Consider the following 22,857-nt stretch of genomic DNA (forward strand, 5'->3'; position numbering starts at 1 on the left):
AGGTTAACAAATATCTAAAGTCCAGCCAATGAGACAAGTTTTTACTTATATTATCACAAATAGCAGCAAGACTCATCTGTGTGTCTGTGTGATTTGTTTTAGAGCACTGTTATACTCCATAGCACAATAAACCCAGGTTGAATTTTCGGGGAGGATCAGAATATAATACGGTAACAAGGACACTGTTCACTGACATGAAAATGCTTAGTGGAGCTAGCGGGAGCGTTATGATTTGAAGGTGCTTTGCGACTGGTCTGCGTCTCCTGCTGAGGCTCAGAAGAGGTTGGGTTATGCAGCAGGACAATGACCCTGAATATCAAAGCAAATCTACTCCAGAGTGTCTTCAAACAAAGTGAATCCACCTGTTTGAGCAGCCCAGTCAGAGCCCAGAGCTTCATCCCAGAGAGACTCTGTGGAGAGCCGTTCGCACCAGGCTGTGTGTCTGAGCTGAGGCGGCTCTGTGGGAGGAAACTCCTCCTGAACATTGTGCAGGTCTGATCTGCACTTAAAACTTCTTCAGGGTTAGCAGTGTCAGGTATTAAATGAAGGGTTCACTTACGTTGTTCAATAGTACTGTCAATGTTGTATTGAATAAATGTGTCTTTTCTTTTTGGTTATGTGTTATTAGCTAAAGCACATTGTGGTTCACATAATTCCTCATGTCACTGTAGATACGATATATTATTTAGTAGGCTACTTGTCCTTATAATCTGCACTTTTATAGCCTATAGTTTACATCTATAAGGAAGGATATCAAATAGTCCTTAATAATTTGATTTGTCATGATCATTTTCATGACTAAATAATTTAAGCTATGATTCATCAACCACAGAAGTGTTGCTTTATGCTGTCATCTCTCCTTAAAACTTTTTAGGACATTTTGAATATGATCTAAATTAGATAATAGAGATAATATTTCAGTAAATTTTCCTTTTTATGGCCGTTTGTGGTTATGGAAGAACACTTCATGCAGCTTTACTTAAATAACAGGTTGTAAATTGTCTTCCATTTGAGTGTATTCTAGCCAATTGTTCAGAACAAATTATGAAAAACAATTACGAAAAATGTGTCTCTCTTCAGTGGTGATGTCATATTTGTATTATTATTATTTATATATAGGCTAACATACCTGTAGTTGTGACCATTCCTGTTCCTGTGACATTATTTTCGTTATAATTTTGTTTCTTTAGTTATTTGTCTGTGTGAATAGATAATTTACCGTTGTCAGCATATTTTTTTTTACAAAACTATGTGGACATTCATTCAATTTTCCTAAGGCTGCTTCAACTGCATGTTCATTCAAACATAACAGCTCATTTGCCTCATATTTGTCCTTTTCTATTCTATAATCTTAGGCTAAGTTAAATCTAAAAAAATATAGGCCTATTGCCTAATAATTAAAATAAAAGTGCAACCTCTACTGGGCTTGATGTTAACTGAACCGGTGTAATGAGGCAGGCAGCAGGCTAATGAGCACCTGGTCGCGGACCTAACTCGTGCTGACCTGTTTATAATATCAATGGAAAAACTGATTTTTTTTGTGTGCGTGTGTGTGTGTGTGTGTGTGTGTGTGTGCCTCGTGCAAACGGTGGTGTAACCCGTGAGTACACGACAGGAGAGGTCACGGGTGGGAGCAGCCTGTGCTCCGGAGCACACCGCGGATTCCGCGCCGTGTTTTCCGTGTGTCCATCAGAGGGCTCCTCACAGCCTCTAGCTGGTTTTTACTCAACTCCTGTCCTGATATCACTCCGCTGGCATGGTGGAGAAGCGGACATGATTATTGTGATGGTGGCAGGCGGCAGCCAGTGACTACAGACTTCCGCCACTGCTTCCCATATCCGCGTTTTGCGCCGTCTGGGCCACTCTAGTTGCCTCACAACCGGACTACCGAGGGCGCTTGTGCGCTTTCACCCCCCCACACACAACTCAACAACATCTTCACCGGGATTTCTTTCAAACCAAAACCATATGAGATGCAAGTTCACTGGGAAACTCCGGAGCCCGTTTGGTTCAGGCAGCAAAACTTTTTCTCACAGGACAACACCGTGAAACGGCGAGTGGACTGTTACTGTTGCTGCCGCCGCTGCCGCTGCCTCTCCGCCGGACGGTGTGTGTGTGTATGACCGCTGAGTGCTGCTGTCGTCCGTGCCCTCGCCGTGTTGTTGTGCTTTTTCTCCGGCGGAGTTGTTGTTAGCAGCGTGGCAGCGGTTTTATTGTTGAATTCAGTTTGGGGCTGGCCCGGGTCTCTCTCACGCTGGGTGTTATCCGTGTTGTCGGGAGCGGTTTGTTTGGAAACAGAGCCGAGGACCCGCGGTCCCCCGACCATATGACTGCCGGGCTCGCAGCCCTTTAAACCTCCCGGTTGTTACTGCCGCCGCGGCGGCGGCTGTCGCTCGGTCGCTCGGTCGGTTATCTTCCTTCCGCTGCCCGGTTCCTTGGGATAGTTCACCGGGGAGGACAGCCAGAGTCAGAGGACACTCGGTGGTGGAGGTGGAGGAAGAGGTGGTCGGAGGAGGAGGAGGTGGCGGCGGTGAGCCTGACGGGGGAGAAAAGTTCTTCCAAAATAGCAGCCAGTCGGCCCAGTGATGGGGGACTTCGCCTCCCCCGCTGCCGGACCCAACGGCGGTATCTGCATCAACAACAGCATGAACCCGGCCGCCGGCAGCGTGGTGCCCGCCGGGGCGATGGGCATACCTAAACACAGCACGGTGGTGGAGAGGCTGAGGCAGCGGATAGAGGGCTGCCGGAGACACCACGTCAACTGCGAGAACAGGTACCAGCAAGCCCACGCCGAGCAGCTGGAGATCGAGCGGAGGGAGACGGTCAGCCTGTACCAGCGGAGCCTGGAGCAGAGGGCCAAGAAGTCCGCCACCGGCGGCGGCGGCGGCGGCAGCAAGCAGCCGCAGAGCAAGCAGCAGGACCCGGACTCTGCCTCCTCCACGGAACAGAGGAATAACACGCTAATAGCGGTAAGACCTGGTCCTCAATCACGGCCAAGACCTCCACGACACACACAGCACACTTTCAGTAGGCTACACACTTCCCTCTCTTTCATGTACCCTCCATCTCTGTGTGTCCCCCCCACCCCCCCAACATTCTTGGACCCCCATCATGCTGCAAAGCTGCACTACTACTACTACTACTTGTTCGCTCCTGAGAAAACTTGTTGAAAACACGTTCATTGAGCGCTGGCAATTGCTTTGGAAACACACACTTCACTTTTTCAAACCAGAGTGCCAACTGCTGCTTTTTGTTTACAAAGAAATCCAGCCCCTTGTAGCAGAGAGAGCAGGCTGCCAGGGGCTGGAAATGCTGCAAGATTTGGAAATGACAAGCCTGACAAGTGATATTTGATCTTTTGCAAGATCAGTGCTGCTTTCTGCTCAAAGGAGGGCTGGAAGTTTGGGAGGCACTGCTAATTGTCAAGTTATGATTTCTAGCTCACAAACTTCTAACCTAACTTCTGGTAGACGGGGTGCTCTTTTTTTCTTTTACATGAAAACAACTTCTTCTTTCTTGTTCTTTTTCTTTTTGGGTGCAAATTGTTCTGCAAGAGGAGCCAGCATTAACATTGCAACACAGCTTCCTTGGCCTCAGCAGCAGCAGCAGCAGCAGTAGTAGTAGTTTATGCCCTAGCCTGCTCTCTAACCTATGTAACACACTCACAATCATCAAGCCAATAGTTTCAGACACTTAATCACAGCCACCCCCACTCGCTGAAAGTAACCTGCCATCAGACTGAAATCACCCCAGATAGCAGTCAGTGTTGTTCTCTAACCATACGTTGTTTTGGAAGTAACTTTTGAAGATTCATTCATAGGATGAAATAATGCAGCGGCTGCACAATTTCATCTTATAAGAAGTCTCTCCTTTACTGCCACAAAACTGCCTTCCCTTGTGAAAACAATGCAGCTTTGCTTTAGGAGATGTAAGTCTTAATAGAGTCAATAAAGTCACAGGAGATTTTATAGGAATGCTACAGTGATTTCCTGTTGGTAGGGGGCAGTGGTAACATATGGAGGATTGCTGAATGTCTTATGAGGATCTTGGTTTGTCTTTTCTTTCTTTCTTTTTGTGTTCACTGTGGAGCAGGTCTGCAGATGAGATCTCTTTTATGACCAGATCTAGTCGTGTTTTAAAGAAAAAAAATGTTTGACTGTTGCCTGCATGAAAAGGATGGAGGCAGACACACCGGCAAACTGCGCCCGGTGCCCCCCCCCCCCTCCTCCGTTCACACCACGGCTCCTTGCGAGGCGAGCTCCACTTTCCCTTTTTAGAAAAAAAAGAAGAAGATACATGTCGGGAATGTCAGCGTTAGTTATCCTCTTTTGTTGCAGCGTTGAGCCAAGTTCCTCCCCCTTTTTTTGAAGTGCAAAAAAAAATCATCTTTAATTTCTGTGGCAGGCTTCAGTCATCACTTGAGAGCTCCACAAGCCCGACCGGCTGCAGCTTTGAGAGAGCAGCAGTGGTTTTAATAGTGCGGGACCTCCCAGCGGCCCTTGTGGACATTAAACCGAACCGCCCATGGCCCATGGCCTGCAACAAATGCTCTGAGAAACGGAGGGATTACTGCTTAAAGACACAGTGGCATCCCTCCGCTCTGTCCCTCTCTGCTCCTCTCTCAGTCACTGGTGGTGTGGTGACACATTGTATGCAAACAGTGGCTAAATCTTAGATATCTAGGCGTCTGCACCCCCTTTTTTTAATGCTAAATTCTTCTTTTTTTTGTTCAAGCACTGGATTGTACAAGCAGATGACAGGAAGTGTGAGAGAGATCTGCCACCTCTTCTTCCATTTTTTTTTCCTCAGAAGAGCTGCAGCTAGATGGCTGTATGTAGTCGCTACAGGAGCAGGCATTCTAGGAAAGCCAAGTGTGCTGTTGATGTGACTCCACACGTCACATGCACACATGCACGCATGCATACACAAATACCCAGAGGGCCTTAATCTGTAGGGGTGTGTTACAGACTGTTGTAATACGTATCCTGTGTGGAGGAGAGAGGCTGCGTTTCAGAACAGTTTTCATCTGCCGGATGGAGTACGGTGGCAAACCGGCTCATATAGCTGGATATGAACGCAAATGACTCCTGTCAATAGTAACTGTCAGTTTTGGAGGAAGGCCTGCAATTTTCTTCTGAAATAGATGAAATGTAAAAAGAAAAAGAAAAAAAGACCAACAGCGTTTCGAGCAAGACGGCATTTGAGATCGTTGAACCCGTTGTAGCGGATTGTCCACGGTTTAAACTGTTTAAGTGTAATATTCGTCAGCGTGCTGTTTTGTCATGAGCACCTCAGTACACTGAGCTCCGGTCTAATGGTTCTCAGACACACCCACGTCAGGGCAGGAGCAAGCCTGTAATTATGGAAAGTGTGTGTTTGTGTTTATGGGCCAACTATTAGTGAGAACGGAGAAGAAGAAGACACCCGTTCTACCCTTTCACACCATTTCTTAGACAGTATTCACATAGCCTATATATCAAAGTTATAGTGTAGTATAAGTATTCACATTCACATCATTGTGTGCAGTAAGAACATACATTAATCTCTCCAGGTCAGAAGATGTTGGAACGAATAATCAGAGAGTTTCCTCACCAAACACTGGATAGCCCCCCCCCCCTCTCTCTCTCTCCAGGTATCATGTTGCACTAACACCAGGGTAGTTAGAGATAAATTCAAATCTCTGCATGCTTTGTGAATTGTATACACTATGGATGAATAGTCAGGACGAATTCGCTGTATGTCACAGCAACAGTTTAAGACAGATGATGATATAACGCTTCAGACACAGGCAGAGTCCAACTTGTAAAAGCCAGTAATTACAGTTGTGTGACGTGTGCAGAGAGGTTTGTTTGGTAGCTCCCTGTCCATTGTGTACAGTTAAACACACAAACAGAGAAAAAAAACCCTCATATGTGTACAGAGGTTCTCAGCTTCGGAGTCCACATCAACATCAACACTGGAGCTTTTATTGATTTCTTTCATATTTGTATGAAGTCCTCAGCAGGACCGACAACAAAACAACAAAGCCGCCATGATTAGTGTGTTAATCGATGAGTTCATCAGAAGAAAACTAATTGGCAACAGTTTGGTCTGCATAGGCTTATCCACATAGTAAAGGGTTGCACAAGTGTACACATCAAAAACAAAAATCCTTATGGCTGAGAGGAAAGAGCAGGATTCGCAGCAGTTACAGGAACGTAACTGGACCGGAGATCATTTGATTGGTCAGCTGGGCCGCCTGTGTTTTCGCCGCGGTATAGCTGTTGAAAGTGACGACACGATGAAGCTTGTTGAAGAAAGTCATATGTCAGTAATATGCAACACAGCCATCTGGTGTTGCAGCGGTGAAATCCTTCTACAGCTGATAACTCCATCAACTATTGACTACTGCTACTACTGACATCATCAACTATTAATGCAGTTTAACCAGAGCAACATTTAAAGGCAGAGACCACTAGTCTCATGCCTTTGGATTAATTTAAACCCTTTTTTTTGTTGTTAACATGAGATTTTTGGGATGTCTCTTGATTGTATCTGATTTCTGTTTGGCCGTGCTTTGTTGTCTGTCTCATCTCTGTCTATTTGTATTTCCTCCATTGCACTTGCATCTAATTTTTTTGAAGTGTTCTTGGTCTGAATGAGAATACCTGATTGAATAAGACTGTGGTGTTTCAGTCGACGATGACGAGTTCATAATTCAGCGTAAACAAACAATGAAGTGCACTGAAGTGTTAAACAGCGAGGTGTGAAGTGACGGTCATGGGGTCATAGATTAGTAGTAAACACCAGTGTGAGATGATGTTAGATAATGGTTAAGGCAGCTCTGCTCAACTCTTCCTTTAAAATTGAACAGTAATGATTGAAAACCAATCAGAAAGGAGCAGGAGAATCATCACAGCACTATAAGATGATGTCGGTCTGTGCATTGCTGAGGTTGTTTGGTGTTTTTTTCAGTCTTGCAGAGTGACAGTTGGCGGTCCGCAGGGAGCAGGTGTGGGCTTGTTGATTACATGTGTTTGTGGTGGAACTGTTCAGTGATTGGTCACAACAGCGTCCTGCCACCAAACAACAACACGTCCTCTGGCTGTGTAGCGTGGCGGCCTGCCGAGGCCACCGGAAGATCGTCGAATGTCAGCACCAAACAAAATGAGTGGAATAGTGGGAGTAGCTCGTTGAGATGTTTTTTTTTTTTGTTTGAAAAGATTTTTTGGTGTGACATAATCATTGTGTGACATTCAGTACGTTTACATGAACAGCATGAGCTCGATTTGAGCGTCTCGTCGGAGTTCGGTCCTCGTCTCAGTTACAGGGAAAATCAAATAACTGACTGTGTCTGCCTCCTCAACATAGGTGGTGAAATGTGTTAATGCACCCCCCCCACCTTCCTTGTTGACTTTTCTCTCACATAGTAAATAACAGGAAATAAATAACTTAGATTTCTTAGCTACAGTTCCTGACTGGATGCGCTGGTCCGGGCTGAACATACAAATGACTCAGGTTGGGTCCGTTTTGATTGATTGATTTTTTATAAAACACATGATCTTCTCACTGGCATCTGCCGTAAAGCAGTCAGCACATTTGTAGTTTTTTGTGTGGAGGGGTTCCTACCATCCACCTGGAAGCTGCTTAGTGCCAGTGAAGGCGATTCAGACCCCCTCAGGCCACAACAGAGGTGTCATTCAACCTGTTGTAAGTCCATGTACCATCACAAAAGTTCTGAAAATATTATATGAAGGTTGAAAAGTTACTTAGTGTTGGTTTAAGACGTACACATGCAGAAGAAAACCGGTTTCCAATCGCATTATCTGGGTGTTTTAGTCGGATTTGGAGAAGTCCAGTATTAGTTGGACTACGCATTTACATGCACTTTAGTTGTCCAGTTGTAGTAAGATTAAGGCCATAATTCATTTTTTTCATCTGTCATGTAAACGTACTGATTGTCTACTTTTGGCTGTCCATCCAAACCAAACGGTTGTTCTCCGTCCTGGCGGAAGCGCACGTCGAGGATGGCGGGGATCAAACCCGTGACCTCTCAGCTACGAGGCACGTGTCTCCTCGAAAAAACCCCCGACGGGGCCACACGATGTTGCTTAAAAGCAGAATGGTGACCTGAACATTTTTTTGACAAAACATCCAGTCAGATCTGATTACCTAATCGCTAACAAGTTTACAGCTGCGAGGCCAAGGTGCACAGCGAGGGGCTCGTTAGTTCCACTAAAACACAGTAGCTCAGGACAGTCTGTCTTCGGCTGTGCTCGCTCCTTGGCATCCACCTCGCCGTGGAATGTCTTACACACACACACACACACACACACACACACACACACACACACACACACACACACACACAGTTGTCCTGCTCAGCTCTTGGCAGCAGAGGCCGGAGTGTGGGCGGCTGAGTTTTCATGAATCCGAGGCCTTCCCTCTTCCCTCCCTTCCTCTCCTTCCCTCCCTCTCTCTCTCCTCCCTCTGTTCACCACTTCTCTGGTTTCAGCCTTAGCACCGTGCTAATGCAGCGGAGCTGGGTCTTAGTAGCTATAGCATTGTTAATGTCAGCCGGGACCGTCGCCCATGAAAGCGCTATATTTAAACCGGTGAGCTGGCGCGGGGCTGACACTCACCAGCGCGCACACGCACACATGCCGAGCGTGACGTCGACAAACAGTCGTGACATCACAGACGTGCTGTTTTTGACTCATTACTCTCTAATTCCACTCTGACCCCCCCTCTGGCTTTTATGGACTGTGTATTTTAAACTCTTTTCCTCTGTCTCCACTGCTCGCCTGCAAACTTTACATTTTTGTCACTTTTTTTTTCTCACTCTTGTTCCTCAGTTCACACACACACACACACACACACGCGCACACACACACACACGAGCGCACGCTGTGGATGTTTTTGATTTGGGGCGGCTGTGACCACATTCCCTTCCACCCACGCTTGTTCACATGTTCTACAGGAACACACACACACACACACACACACACGTTCAGTGCAGACCCTTGAATAAAGTGAGGAAACAGTTTTCCCTCTGTGCTGCACAGTTGAGAAAGTTTTGATTATTTACTTGCAGATTTGTTTTTTAATGAAGCTTGAACAAATGGTGATACCTGTATGAAACACACCCAACTTTCTCTATCTGTTAAGAAGTTTTTACTCAACAACGCGGTGTGACAGATGGCCTTGTTCATGTTTCAAATATTTGCACAACTAGTTTCAAGGTTGTTTTGTCGTCTTGACAGCTGTGCATTGAATTGCCTGCTAATGTTAACACTGTCAAAACTCCAGTGTGAGGTTGTAGGAGAGCCGGCGTCTAATAATAGCTCGCTCTAATTATCAGTGTGTTTTCTTCAAATCTGTGTCTCCCTATTCATTTCACCTGCTCTAATCAATGAGGGTGGTGAATGGTTCTGTTGTAGTTTTTAAAAAAAATAAAGATTATGACTTATACAGGCCACCTGCTGATATTATATGAATTGGCTATAAAGGTCTATAATTTGCTGCATTTATGATTAGGGCTGATGTGATTTGCTGATTTAATGATTAGTTGATGGACAGAAAAAGCCTCCAGCTTCTCAGATGGCAGGATTTCCTGCTTCTCTTTGTCGCAGTAATTTGATTATTTCTTAACTTTTTGGTCCAACGAAACAAGACGTTTCTTTCTGTCTGGGCTCTGGGAAGATGTAACAAGCATTTTCCAGTTTTTTTTCCTGACATATCATCATATCATAAATGAAGTAAATAATGAAAACATCATGATAATAGATGTTTTACTTAAATAGGAAAACGTAGGCAATGGCAGTTAAACCATCTTGTGATTTAATCGTAATAAGCCTTCATCAAAAGAAGAAACAGCTAGTTACTTACATACGGGGGTTGATCTTGTTTGCTTGATGAGGTATTTCTGTGAGTGAACCACTCCAAAACCAAGACCAAGACTATTTTGGAGCTGCCACTTGTTTTCTTCAAGTTATACGGCTCTTTTGTGGTCACGCAGTGTAAAGGAGACTCTGTTTGGCAGCGATGTGAAGTATTTGTGTTTCGTAATTTCTCATTTTCTAATGGCCAACATCTATGGTAATCAGGAGTATAACAGCTCAGAAACTGAGGCCAAAACCTTGAACCAAATGTCCATGATCTCGGGTCGAGATACTTGAAGACCATGGTTCAAAGATCCATGGATCTGTGGATTTGGAGAATTCCCCCCCACCCCCCACCACTTGGCCCCGGTGTATCGACCCAGACGATTTTCAGGGAGGGAGTTTGAAACGTAGCACAGACGCCACCAGTACTGAGAGATTTACCTGCGTGTAAAAAGGCTCTTGAGTCAACAGAGCGCTGGTGACAGCAGGTCTGTTGTATCTTCAGTGCGATTGTCTTATCTGTGTGTGCTGGTGCTACCTTTGTGTTTGGATTTTGTTTGAAGGCTGCTGAACTCTTCTGCATACAATAGGTAGCTTAGCCTTAAAGAAGCATCTGAAGGGCAGTTTAGATTTTACATTATTGATAATACAATGGAGGGAACTCATCTTTGTTCCTCCCACCCCCCCATGTACTCACACACACCAATCGTAAAATATGAATGAGGTTGTTATCAGAGATGCCTAGGTCCACTGCGATACACCACACGAGTGGAGTGTGTGAGTTAATGTGCATGTGCGCGCTTCATTCCTCACGGAGCAGAGTGAATGTGTTGCGCCTGTAGATATGTGAATGTGTTTGTGCTACAATCATGAAGCATCCGCCGTGGTGATTGCAAATCTACACATAGAGCTAGATTAAAAAATTAGGCTTCTTTTTGTGCTTGCAATTTGTAAGGCGAGTGACCATGCTGAACAGGGTTTCTTAAATAATGACCATGGTAATTGAGTCTTTATATTGACCACGACCCACTATCAAAAAAAACATTGTCTTTACTAGGACTGGATGACTGGACAAAGACTGGCAAATGCTCATGCAAAGGGGTAGTGTAAGTCTTGAACTTGCAAGTTTGCTTGGTTTAGGTTCCTCACCTTGTAGGATTTGTGGCCGGTTTATAACCAAAATAGATTATGTATAATGGATCAGATTCATCGTACTGTCTTAAAGGGATACCTGTAGTTCAACATTTTGGTAAATTAGCCCATTGCCATAATCCCTATAGTTTTAGGAGTAGGTTTGTTACCTTTAATTGTTGGTGCAAGCTATTTTAGAACAGCGGGGCAGAGCTGCCAGCTGCTCAGAGCTACACTACAGAAGCTAATGGGATTTCTTGGTTTCCCTCATCAAACTCATCAGACTGCTTGCCGAAAAACTGCCTCAGAACACTTCCACGCGCATCAGCGGTTTTGCATGAATTTACCCCGAAAACAACTCTGTCTCGTAATGTTCCGTTATTATCTCATAGCGTGTTGAATGTGCATGTCACAACTTGTCCACGACAGCGTTTTGGAGGTGTTGGATTGTGTATTTGATGAGTTTGATGAGGGAAACCAAGAAATCCCATTAGCCTCCGTAGCGTAGCTCTGAGCAGCTCGCGGCTCTGCTCTGCCGTTCCAAAAATATCTTACACCGACAATTAAAGGTAACAAATCTACTGCTATGACTTTAGGGATTATGGAAATAGGCCAATTTGCCAAAATGTTGAACTATCCCTTTAACGTTAGGGAAGAAAATACAGACCTGAGTCATGTCTTAGGGAAACTTGGTGACTGCAGACTTCTGCTGGAGCGACGGTGTGTCCACAGCAGATGCGTGTGGTAAGCGAGTGTAAGAGTGTTTGCTCAAGGTTGCAGTCAAGTAGCAGCAAGAAGTACTAGTTAGCCAACACTGGCTCTTATCACCGTCCACTGTGAGACATCACAAGCTGCCACCGGCCAACTGCTGGTCAGTTTTGGCAGTTTTTAGCCTCCTCCTGTCAACAAGCAATCATCATTCAGAAACTTCATGCGGAGCCTCTTTTCTATTTAAAACCCCATTAAGTTTTGCATTTAATGGAATTTAAGGAACTGGTGTTGGGAAGTTAATACAGAAAAGTAATGTGTCCTTTTTCTTAAATGCCCTGTGATCACCTTATTCATGTTTATTGTTAGGCTTTAGTCAGTGGTGGAAGGAGCACCCAGGTACATCAATCCTGCATTACAATTCTACCTAAGCAAAAGTACAGTATTATCAGCAAAATGTAGGATAGGTATCAAAGATCACTGACAGTGACTGCTGCCACAGTCAATGTCAGTGATTTTTATTGCACTATTAGATTGTTAATACTCAGGCATCAGTGTATAGGCAGTTACATAATGAACAGGTAATGTAAATCTGAGAGGTAATGACACGAGTGCTACCCAAATACTGGTTTTTCTATTTCTATTTTAATTTCTCCTTCTTTTTTTGCCTTATGAAACGCTGTATAGTTAAAATCTTTAAACTATCTTGGAGGTGTCTTGGAGGGCCTCCAACTTTCTCAAAATTGTTCCTTGTATGTAGCTTCAAATTAGCTTTTAGAAGAGCAAAAATTACGAGCAGCCCCTCTAAAGTAGTTATAAATACCCAAGATAAATACATCAGCATTGTACTCAAGTATTTCAGGAGGTGTTATTATTTTCCACCTCAGGTTAAAGTGTTGGTGGTTGTTTTGTGGTTCAGTGGAGGCCACACACTAATGTTCACTCTGTTTGACACTATGGTCTTTGAGGAAATTAAGCGTTAACACCTTTTGCCATCACGACTTGCGTCTGTTATTTATGCACGTACAGTGAAACAGTGCCGATAAAATGTTGGCTCCTTTTTGACGGACAGTCTTCAGCTTCCTGTTGGCGCCAGGCAACCGGCCGCTGACCTTCCTGTTTGTCTGTTTAAACTGAGGGTCAATCTGGATCAGTTGACACCCCCCCCTTGAAAAATCATTTTCCAGCGCCAAATTGTGGTCAGTCCCTCCTCCGTCCTTCCTCCCTCTCCACTTTATTTCTACATCCACCCATCACACCGGGGCTTCTGCTTTCTCCAGCCTTCTCTATTTTTCCCTCTCTCTCCTTCATCTTCTCTCTCTCCCCCCCTCACCCCTCAATTCCTACCTCCATTTGACCTTTCATTTTTCCCCTCTCCTCCTCATCTGCTCCCTCCCTCTTTCCTCTCATGATTCAGACCCGCCCGTGCTTTTCTTTTCCCCCTCTCCATCCCTTCCTCCATCTCTTTGCTCCTTGTCTCCGGTGATCCCTGGTTCAGTCTCAGCTAGCAGGCTTAGCGCTCTAAAGCTCTCTCAGCACAGGTCGGTGGCAGGGAGAAATCCCGCGCTAAGAGGGAATTACCTACCACACAGACTCCTGCAGCACATAGACACACACACATTCACAGGCCGCTGCTGTATCCCCACGGATCTGCAGCCACGGATACTGTACACAGACACAGATACGTGCTCGGTGGCAGGTAACAGGTCTGCTTCAACTTAGCCTGATGATCCTCTGAACAATTAGCGCACACAGATCAGTGTGTTCTCATATGTGTCCGTGTTTTTCCTGCATCTTCCTGTGTGATAATGTCGAGGCTCGTCTCATCTGCCTCGTCCCTCCTTTGTTAAATGACATTTGTTGTTCTTTCTAGGGCCAGCCAGACCCCCCGCACCTTCCTATTGAGCCAGCGTCATGAATTTTTTATGAATGTTTGCGTGTGCAAGGGTGTGTGTGTGTGTGTGTGTGTGTGTGTGTGTGTGGGGCCCTCAGCTGCATCAATAGCCATTAGTGCAGCAGCCGGGGTAATTGTGCCACAGTGGCTGCAGTGCAGGAGGGGAGGGGGGGGGGAGAAAAAAAAACACATTATCTGATAATACTGCAGAGGGCAATAGGGAGGAAAAGATGGAGCGAGGACTCAGTGGGGCAGAGCAGGACGGCGCGAGAGAGGATATTAACCGTGTGGTCAGACACTTAGCGACATTGTTGCTATGCTACTGTCTGATAACTGATTTATAGCAGGTGATTGCAGGCAGGAAGTCCTGTGATAGTGCAGCAGCGGGACCTGCAAATATCACGGCGATTGGTGATAACTGTTATTTTGCCTGGAGATACAAGACGCCAGCACATGTGGCAGAAACAAAGGCCGTGTTGTCGGTGTCGGAGCGGCAGATTTATTTAGCCTCCCACTATCAGACCTGAATGAATTCATCTGTGGCGATCATTGAGCTGCTGCTGCCGCTGCTTACAAACAAGACCAGGCCTCATTTGGTTGTTCTGAGAATCAAGAATTAGGAATTAAAGGTCCAGTGTGTAAAATGAGGGGAAAACAGTAACATCTAGCATTCCAATTCTATTATTTATCTATTAAATAATTCTATCATTTATTTATTAACGGGAAACTCTTGAAACGTGCTTGATGGTTGGCTGGATTTTTTCATTCCGTACAAACATGGCGGCGCAAGATGGCGTCACTCTCTAAGCAAGCACCCTTGCTATATTTATATACTGTATAAAAGAAGAATTATAAGGCTACGAAAACCAAGCGGATTTTATTTTATAGCGATTATACACTTACTAATACTAATATATTCATTGGTAGTATATTCAGATTTTGCCAATACATCTTGACAAATGTTACACACTGGACCTTTAATATCTTTTTAGAGTTTTACTGAACTGCTGCTTTAACACTGATTATTGATGCGGTGCTTTCACTTTGCTCTGATATTTATTAAAAGGAAAATAGCCTAGAATAGAATGTTTTATTGTTTTCTTTGACCTAAACCAACATAAATGAACTCATCTTCAGTAGCAAACTGCATGAGAATTGGTTGCTTTTAATCACTAAACCATGTTTTATTTATTTACCTTATGTAAGGCTTCTAGGCTGCTATAATGAAACTGAAAACTGTGCATGTCTCGATGTGTCGATGGACTTTCTCTAGATGCTTCAACAGATTGTTTGTGTTTACATGCAAAAAACTTTTGAGCATTTAGTTCTCTTGACAATTTTCAGGTGTGTGTGTGTGTGTGTGCGCATGGTCCTGCAGTCGAACGTCTTAATCCCCAATGTCCTAATGGAAATGGAGTTGGTGAGATAAAGAGATAAATTGTGCGACAGAACATTTGCACAGCAACAATAAACAGGAAATCTTTTCATTTCTTCATATCTCCAGTCCGTAGAGCAGAACCAATAACATTGGAGCTTATTGATACTTGGGCCTTTTAATAATTTAGCAGCAGGCCCCAGTGATGACTGTCTCTCTCTCTCCCTGTGCGTCCGTCCTCAGGCTGGGAGTTATTCACCCAGAGCGTGAGGACACACAGCCGGCTCTATCAGCAGCCCAATGTAAACAAACCAGAGGTTGTTTCCAGGGTGTCACCTCTCGCATGTTTTCCAGCGACTGTCGTCATCATCAGCTCTCCATCTAGAATAATCTCATCGTTGAAATGCTCATCTGTCACTCGCTATCAGTCACGCAGTTTGTGTATCTTCATGTTGACATAACTTCCACTGAAGCACTGACCTCGAGCTAGGATTTTCTTTTTTGTGATCAAGCTATAAGAATGCCCAGGATCTACTATATCAAACATGTTGTACTGATCTTATTAGTGAACTTTATGCATTTTCTAGTTTCCCTCCAAACTGTCAACTAATGTTGTCTGTACTGAAGGGTTAAAGTGTGATCAAATCTAACCCCAGAGATCTTGATCCTTTCCATTTTCACAGCAGCCTTACAGTACACACCTACTGTTCTGCAGAAGTGAACAGAACAACAGACAGGAGGAAAACAGATGTAACATCCACACAACATGCAGCACCTCCTCATCTCTCTCGTCTCTGCTCTTCTTGCCGTCTCCTTGTTACATTTAGTTGCACTTGTTTTGGTATGTGATAAGTTTAGCCGAACACTCCGTCACTACCCTTTCTCTAGATCACTTCCTGAATGGTTCCTAAAATAGCAGCAGCAACGATCACAACCAAGGAAGCCTGCCAGCTGCTCTTTTCAAAAACACACTCGCTTTCTGCTCTCTCCCTTTGGCTGCATATTCTTACTTGAATATTATTAATACCCACGTCAGTCAGTCACTTATTGAAAAAGATTTATCTTTATCTCTATTTTTTTTTTAATTATTGAAGTATTACTCTTTCATTTTGAAAAGAAAATTAGGTGTTGATTTATTTCCAGACAGTGTGCCATACAATATACAGAAAGTAACCGTTGCACCAAAACAGCTCCTTTTCAGACCTTTAATGTGTTAATGTGTTGTGTGTCAAAATAAAGCACTCTTTCGGTGGCTCATTATCTCTAGACAGACAATGGAAAAACAATGTCTGAAATTAATAAAAGCACTGGAAACTGATGTACAGTGTATAATCACTTTGCAGTCAGCAGTATCACAACCTACAGATGCGTGACAAGTCATCTTACAGACTGAAACAAGACGACCGATGTCACTTTCATGTCTGTGTGGTAAGTTGGACGCCACAGGTGGCAGGCTGTTAGCTTAGCCTGGCATGACACAAGGCTGGAAGTGTCTCCAGTATTAAAAACTAAGTGTAAAAAGTTAAAAATTAGTTTGTTTCCAGTCTGTAAGCTCGGTGGCTGTCGGACCTGGGTCTTGTCTTGACGTCAACGAGTTTCAGGCCTTTAAATGCTTTTCGCTGCTTTGACACGATTGTGATGCAGAGAATGTAAACACAGCTCCGACCACGTTCCTGCTAGAAATAGTGACCGTGCTGGACTGAAGCGGAGATGCCTGAGAGTACGAGTATGAGACGCACGAGCCGCCTGCGCTATGGTAACTCTGCCCAAAAGTTTCATCTCAGTTCGGACTGTTCTGTCGTCTCCTTCACTTTCCGTCGCACTACCTCTCTTTCTTTCTTCTCGACACCAAGCGCTTCTTCTTCTCCTGTTTTATTTTATTTTATTTTTTTTACCTTTCAGGCTTGCATCCCTCCACCCAGCTCCCCTTTCCTTCACTCCTCAGCTCACTCTCTCTTCCCTCTGTCAGCCTCGGCACATCCCACTGTCTTCCTCTCAACCCCTGCTCTCTGTAGCACCTCTTTCAACTCCTCTGTCTCTCTCTGCCTTTCAGCCTCTCCTCCTCGCTGAGACTGTGGACTGCGCCGAGGAGACAAGATCGGCAGATGTTTACCTCGCTCTCTGCTGTCACAAACCGTTCACTTCAGTTTATCATGCGACGCGCTGCAAGTCATAGGATGAGGCGCCGCGCAGTAAAAATAGCCGAGAAAAACGATATTTCCCTGAAGATTTTGAGCAGATTCGGGTCAGGCGGGGTGTGATTTTTTGTCAAGCGAGCTTTGTGGAGTTGGCGGCTTAGAGCTCGGCTGAAACTCTTCAATGATAATGTCCTAAAAGGCTTTCATCTGTGAAAAGTTGTAACAGTTTTACATTTTTTGGCACCTCCACTGCAGTCAGGGAAGAGCAGAGTGATTATGCCTCTCTTCAGCCTTTGTAATTGTCACTTCTCCTTGTTCATGAAAACAGCCAGTCTGGGATTCTTGTTTTATTTTTGGAGCGTTGACAGTTAAGGAGCCATTGAGTTTTTTAATGGATACTTAATGACTGCTGCACAAAACATAACAAAGAGAGCCCCTCGAGGATCCTAACTGTCAGCCAACGGAGGTCCCTGGAGAGACGGAAAAGTCCTCATCTTTGTTATGCACATACACAATATATTGGTTTTGAGCATTAACAGTATATTTCCCCCACACCATGGCTTTTCCACTTCATTACATCTTTATGCTAAACAAATGGGGAAAAAAACCAACACGGTTGTCTTTGCAAACACACGCTCCTCAGAAAGAGATATTCTCTCCGTTTGCTTTCGCCTGGTGCTGTGGCGGAGTCGGGCTCTGGGAAGTGAACTTGTAGTGAACCTGTAGTGTAGCGAGCACAGGTGTTGATTTCTTTAGCAGGAGCTGCTCTGTAGCTTCCCCGCCACCAGACACAGAGCTTGTTGCATCCTCACCACGGTCGACAGGTTTCAGCGTTGTGTTGATATTTAGGTTGTGTTTTGGCTGCGTTGATGACAGGACTGTCCAGCAGCCACCCAGGCAGTTCAGACTGACTCATACCTGCAGATGTGGCAAATAAAACATTAAAGAGACCCACACTTGTTAATGGGTCCATTTTTGATAAATATATCGTTTTGTCATTATAGTTATTTTGATATTATTTAGTGGTCGACTCGCCCAGCATTTCCTGGTTTCCTGGATGCTGCCTGCAGGGTCATGGGAATAACGACGCCGGATTGCTAGTTGGCATCGTTTATGGTCGGAACTACGACGGTATCTGTTCGTCTTCGAACCTCCGACTTTCATTCTTGATTAATGAAAACATTCTTGGCAATGTTTTCGCTTTCGTCCGTCTTGCGCCGGTCCAAGAATTTCACAGTGTGCGCAGAGACTCATGGGAAATGTAGTGTGAATTTTAGTAGTCACTTAAATGGAACGCAGTGTTAAAAAAATACACTTCTTATGCTCTGGATGAAGAGGAGGGTTTAAATCTTTCCTGAGAATTTGAAAGTGATTAATTGGCAACGTCCTGGTGCTAAAATATGTCAGCTTGCTGATTCCTACTGACATGCTAACTGCCTAGCAATTTGTTGAAGCTGTTCTGGTCGATTTAGTTTCTTCTTCCATCTACTGCCATTCTCACATCATAACAAACCAGGAGGGAGTAGGGGGGTGGAAGAACAGGGCAGAACATTCAGGACGTTTCAGACAAAAGTTAAAATAAGTTTCAGGTTGGTGATCTGACTGACTGACATTTGTTAACATGAGTTTGTCTTGTAGCACCAGTCCAGCAGACAACGGCACCAACAGTCTTCAGTCTTGTCCTTTCGACAGGACAGCCACCTGTTGAGTTGACTGTCAGCTGTTCAGGCTGGTTTTCCACTCTGTGCAGGCCTGTGCACAAATAACCAGTAATTGGTGTTATTATTATTTATTATTGACCTGCTCTCCTTCTATGGAGCAGTCTGAGCTGACTGCGTCCTCCTGACTTTATGAAACCTCACTCCTGATGAAATGGGTCAGAGGACATTGAGCAGCCATGGCTTTACTTTAATGTGTAGTTGGTCAGCATCAGATACAGAGTATGGATTGAAAAAAGATTATAGAAAATACATATTAAAGGGGACATATTACGGAAATAACACTTTTTGAAGGCTCTTTAACATATATTTAGGTGTTTGTCTTGCCTTCCGGCCCCCAAAATGTGAGAAATGACAAAAAAAATCTGTAATGTTCAGGCTCTCTAGGTTGAAATCCACCTGGTTTTATGTGAGCTGTTCCCTCAGATGTCTTCCAGTGATGTAACTAGGATTCCAATTTGCATAACCCCACCTCTACCTGGGACCGGTAGAAGGGGCGGGGCAAGCAGTGGTTCATTTGCATTTAAAGGGGCAGGCGCTGAAACCAGCTGTTCTGAACAGGGCTGTTTTGAGAGGATGAAAAGAGCTGTGATGTTTGATCCTTGGGGGATTTTGACCGAAGCATGTCATAGATATGTCTTTAAGACACCTGGGAACTATTTTGCATGATATTATGTCTCCTTTAACACTATATTGCTACTATTGTAAATCCCACTCACTCTAGCTGTGGTCCGACTTTGGGAGAGGAACTTGAAAGTGACGTCCAGCTTATTATCTTCTTGTTCGTTCTGGCTTCAGCCTGCCCCTCCATCACCTTTCAGTTCAAACAATGTCTCAGTGATACAGTACGTCACCAGTAGAGGTGTCACTGCAGCTGATTTGGAGCTTTTACTTGTGTGACGTAACAGTGTTTACATTGAGTTTATGGAATGGAATCACAATGACTGCAGTGATAAAAGGTCGGCGAGGCCACCGAACATGTGTAGATCTGTCTCTGGACAAGTGCGCCGGCGGTAAACTACGCTGCAGCCCTTTATGTAGGCTCACCAAAGACGCCGTGGTGAAGCTACTGTATTGAGACATAGATAAATCAGCCTTATCTCTTAATCCTAAAGGCCAACCAGAATAGGCCCAGTGACGACATGTACATTTCAAAACGTGAGCCAGTGGGCTTTCGCTGCTCTGGACCCAGGTGGTCACCACAGCCACGGCGTCTGCTCCTCAGCCTTTTCATCCTGCGACATAATCTGCTCTGATCATCAGACTTAAATGCCCTGAGTATCAAAAACCATCCGGCTGAGGTTTGCCCTGTAGAAAAAAAAAAGAAAAAAGAAAAGGTGTAGACTGTGACCTAATCTTGCAGCCTCAAGTGTGTGTGTGTGATTGAATCATAAGGAATGTTTGATTCGGTGATATGTTGTTGTTTTATCCCTCTTCCCCTGTTTATCTGTGACTCTGACTAAGACACAGTCAGAGAAAAGGGAAATGTTCTGGAAAATGAAATGTGACTCTGGTGTTTGTCAGACTTTTTTTCTTTCCTGAGGAGAGCAGGTAAAGGAAACGGAGCCGGGGATCCGGCAAAGAAATGGCACCAAGCCCGAGCTGGTACAGCTGCACGTACACATGAGCTTACCATTAGTTCTCTCCCTCTCTCTCTCTCTCTCTCTCGCTCGCTCTCTCTTTGTCTGTCTGTCTGTCTCTCTACTCCTCTGCCCCCCCCTCCTCCTCCCGAGTGGCTGTTTTTGTGGATTGTTCTCCCACCGTTGTCATAGTGACTGTGATGCAGACAGCCCGAACAGGCTGCCTGTCTACTTGGATATGTCAAGTGTGTGTGTGTGTGTGTGTGTGTGTGTGTCTGATAAAACGGCAGAGTGCTTTCGGCTTTGAGAGGAAGTGTTTGGAGAATTATGTAATGTCCTCTTTTTTTAAGTGGGGAAAAGTCAAGAAGAAGAAGAAGAAGAAAAAAATCCTATCTGTCCATCTGCATGTTCCTCTGGTGACAATACTTCACAGTCTATCAGCAGCCAGTGCCATGCACTTTGAGGCCGGGGTATTTTAGCGTGTCAAGGTGGCTCAGTGTGGAGTATTTTGTCTTTCAGTCTCTTTTTGTAAGTAGGATGCAGTTTTTTAAACACACACACACACACACACAGAGTCAGGCAGTGGGGGGTTGACGTGAGGCTCTTTCCTGTGTGTAAAGTTTCCACTGAAGCTGTGGGCCGCATGCCAGTAGCCACCCAGTATAGATGGAGGGAGGGGAGGGGGAGGAGGAGAAGGGGGCGAGATGAGGGAGGGGAAGGGGGCAGAAAGGAGGAGGAGAGCACATGGATGGGTGGAGAAAGCAAAAGAGAGTAGAGGGAGAGGGTTGGATGAACGTGATAGGGGAGAGAGAGAGAGCGAGAGAGAGAGAGGAGGGTGGGCTCAGTGCCAAGTGGGAGGTGTGTGAATCCTTGTGACGCTGCCATTCTCCCGCAGAGAGCCCTCTTATTGGACAACATAAGGGGGGGGGGGGGGGGGGGGGGGTCTATAAATAGGCCCCTAATCTGCGAAAGAGAGAGCTAAAAATAGAGACACACAAACAGAGAGAGAGCGTGATGATACAGTGGAGTTGTAAACACAACAAGAAAATTCAGAAAAGTCTCAAAATGTAAAAAAAAAAAAAAAAAAAGATAGATTTCATATTTGTGAAAACAACTCAAAAGTTTCACTTTATTCCACACACGGCATGTTCACACACCTCGGTGAATTCACCATTTTTATTTTTGGTCAAAGTTGTATCATTGTTTAATCCAGTTTAATCCAGCAAACCAGTCTGATTTCTTTTTTTTTCCAGCACACAAGGCAAGGCATCTTTATTTATATAGCACATTTCATATAAAGGCAACTCAATGTGCTGTACATAAAGACAAAACATTTAAAAAGAACAGCATTAAAACAATCAAACACATAAACCCACCCCCAATTTCAATCACACCCTGACTGATGTGGGTCTAGTGGACATAATAATAGAAACACCTGTTATTACAAGAGATTTGTTGGTCTATTATGTTGTTGTTTTTTAAATATACCTCCATGTTGTTCTCCATTACACAGCTGTAGTTTACAAACCTTGGTTTGGTTTTTTGTTGTTGTTGTTGGTAAAATCCCAAATTGCACAAGCTGATTTTCACGTCATCGCAGCCTGATGTGGAATCTCTGCTGGTGTATCATAACCACCCTCCGTATGTGTGTGCGCGCGCTCACAAATAAAGGAAGTGAACGTGTTGTTCGTGCCGCGCTCTTCATGCTTTGTTTTACCGCCGCTCTACACAGAGAGAAAAAACAGAAATCCAGTGTTTTGCAGTGACGTGGAATAACGTTTCTTCTCTCCTTGAAAAGCATGGATGCTGTAAAACAGGTTCATACATTATGTAGGGTTTAATTGCATTAAGAGGTTACTGACTGTCACACAAGGAGGTTTTTTTTAAATGGACACTGCTAGATATCATATGTCTGACAACATTACAGGCTATGAAATGTTTATTATGATGGATTAACTGTCTCGAGCAAAAGACTGGCGTCTCTGCAGGTCACGTCCTACTGACATGAAAGTGAAAGCAGTGGGCGCTGTGAAGTGTAGGACGGCTGCCACTGACTGCTGCTACTGCTGCTGCTGCTAATGTCGAATTAAAGTGTCAAATCTAGCGAGGAAGAGCCGGCCTCCACGCCAAAACTGCGCAGGAACTCTGAGCTGAAGTTCCCTCCTGATCTTCAACTCTTAAGATAAACTTTTTTCATGTCTTCTAATCTCCTCTCCTCTAACCACCCCCCCCTCCATCTCTCCCCGCTCATTCATGGCCCTCTCAAGTCTCTAATTATGTTCACTCGCTGAGTGAATTGGGAGGGTGGGAGTGCGTGTGTATACTCACACACACACACACACACATATGCCCGCATGTTTAAGCCTGTAATTAGTGCTCTTTAAGATGACAAAAATTTCAGAGAAAATGTTAAAAAGAGCAGGCCTAGGCGTGAGCATGAGCGCGCACAC

The 22,857-nt window shown here is 44.6% G+C and overlaps 1 protein-coding gene across 1 annotated transcript in view; it reads left to right on the plus strand.

Annotated features, from left to right (window-relative positions):
- The first annotated feature begins 1,868 nt into the window (after positions 1 to 1,868).
- Positions 1,869 to 22,857, plus strand: part of maml3 (mastermind-like transcriptional coactivator 3) — a 120,349-nt gene continuing 99,360 nt past the window's right edge. Inside the window, exon 1 of the mRNA XM_083982605.1 lies at positions 1,869 to 2,969. Coding sequence (XP_083838731.1) covers positions 2,586 to 2,969 — 384 coding nt within the window. The 5' untranslated portion in view covers positions 1,869 to 2,585. The remainder of the gene's footprint in view (positions 2,970 to 22,857) is intronic.

Source organism: Trachurus trachurus (assembly GCF_905171665.1).
Source record: "Trachurus trachurus genome assembly, chromosome: 1".
NCBI lineage: Eukaryota > Metazoa > Chordata > Actinopteri > Carangiformes > Carangidae > Trachurus > Trachurus trachurus.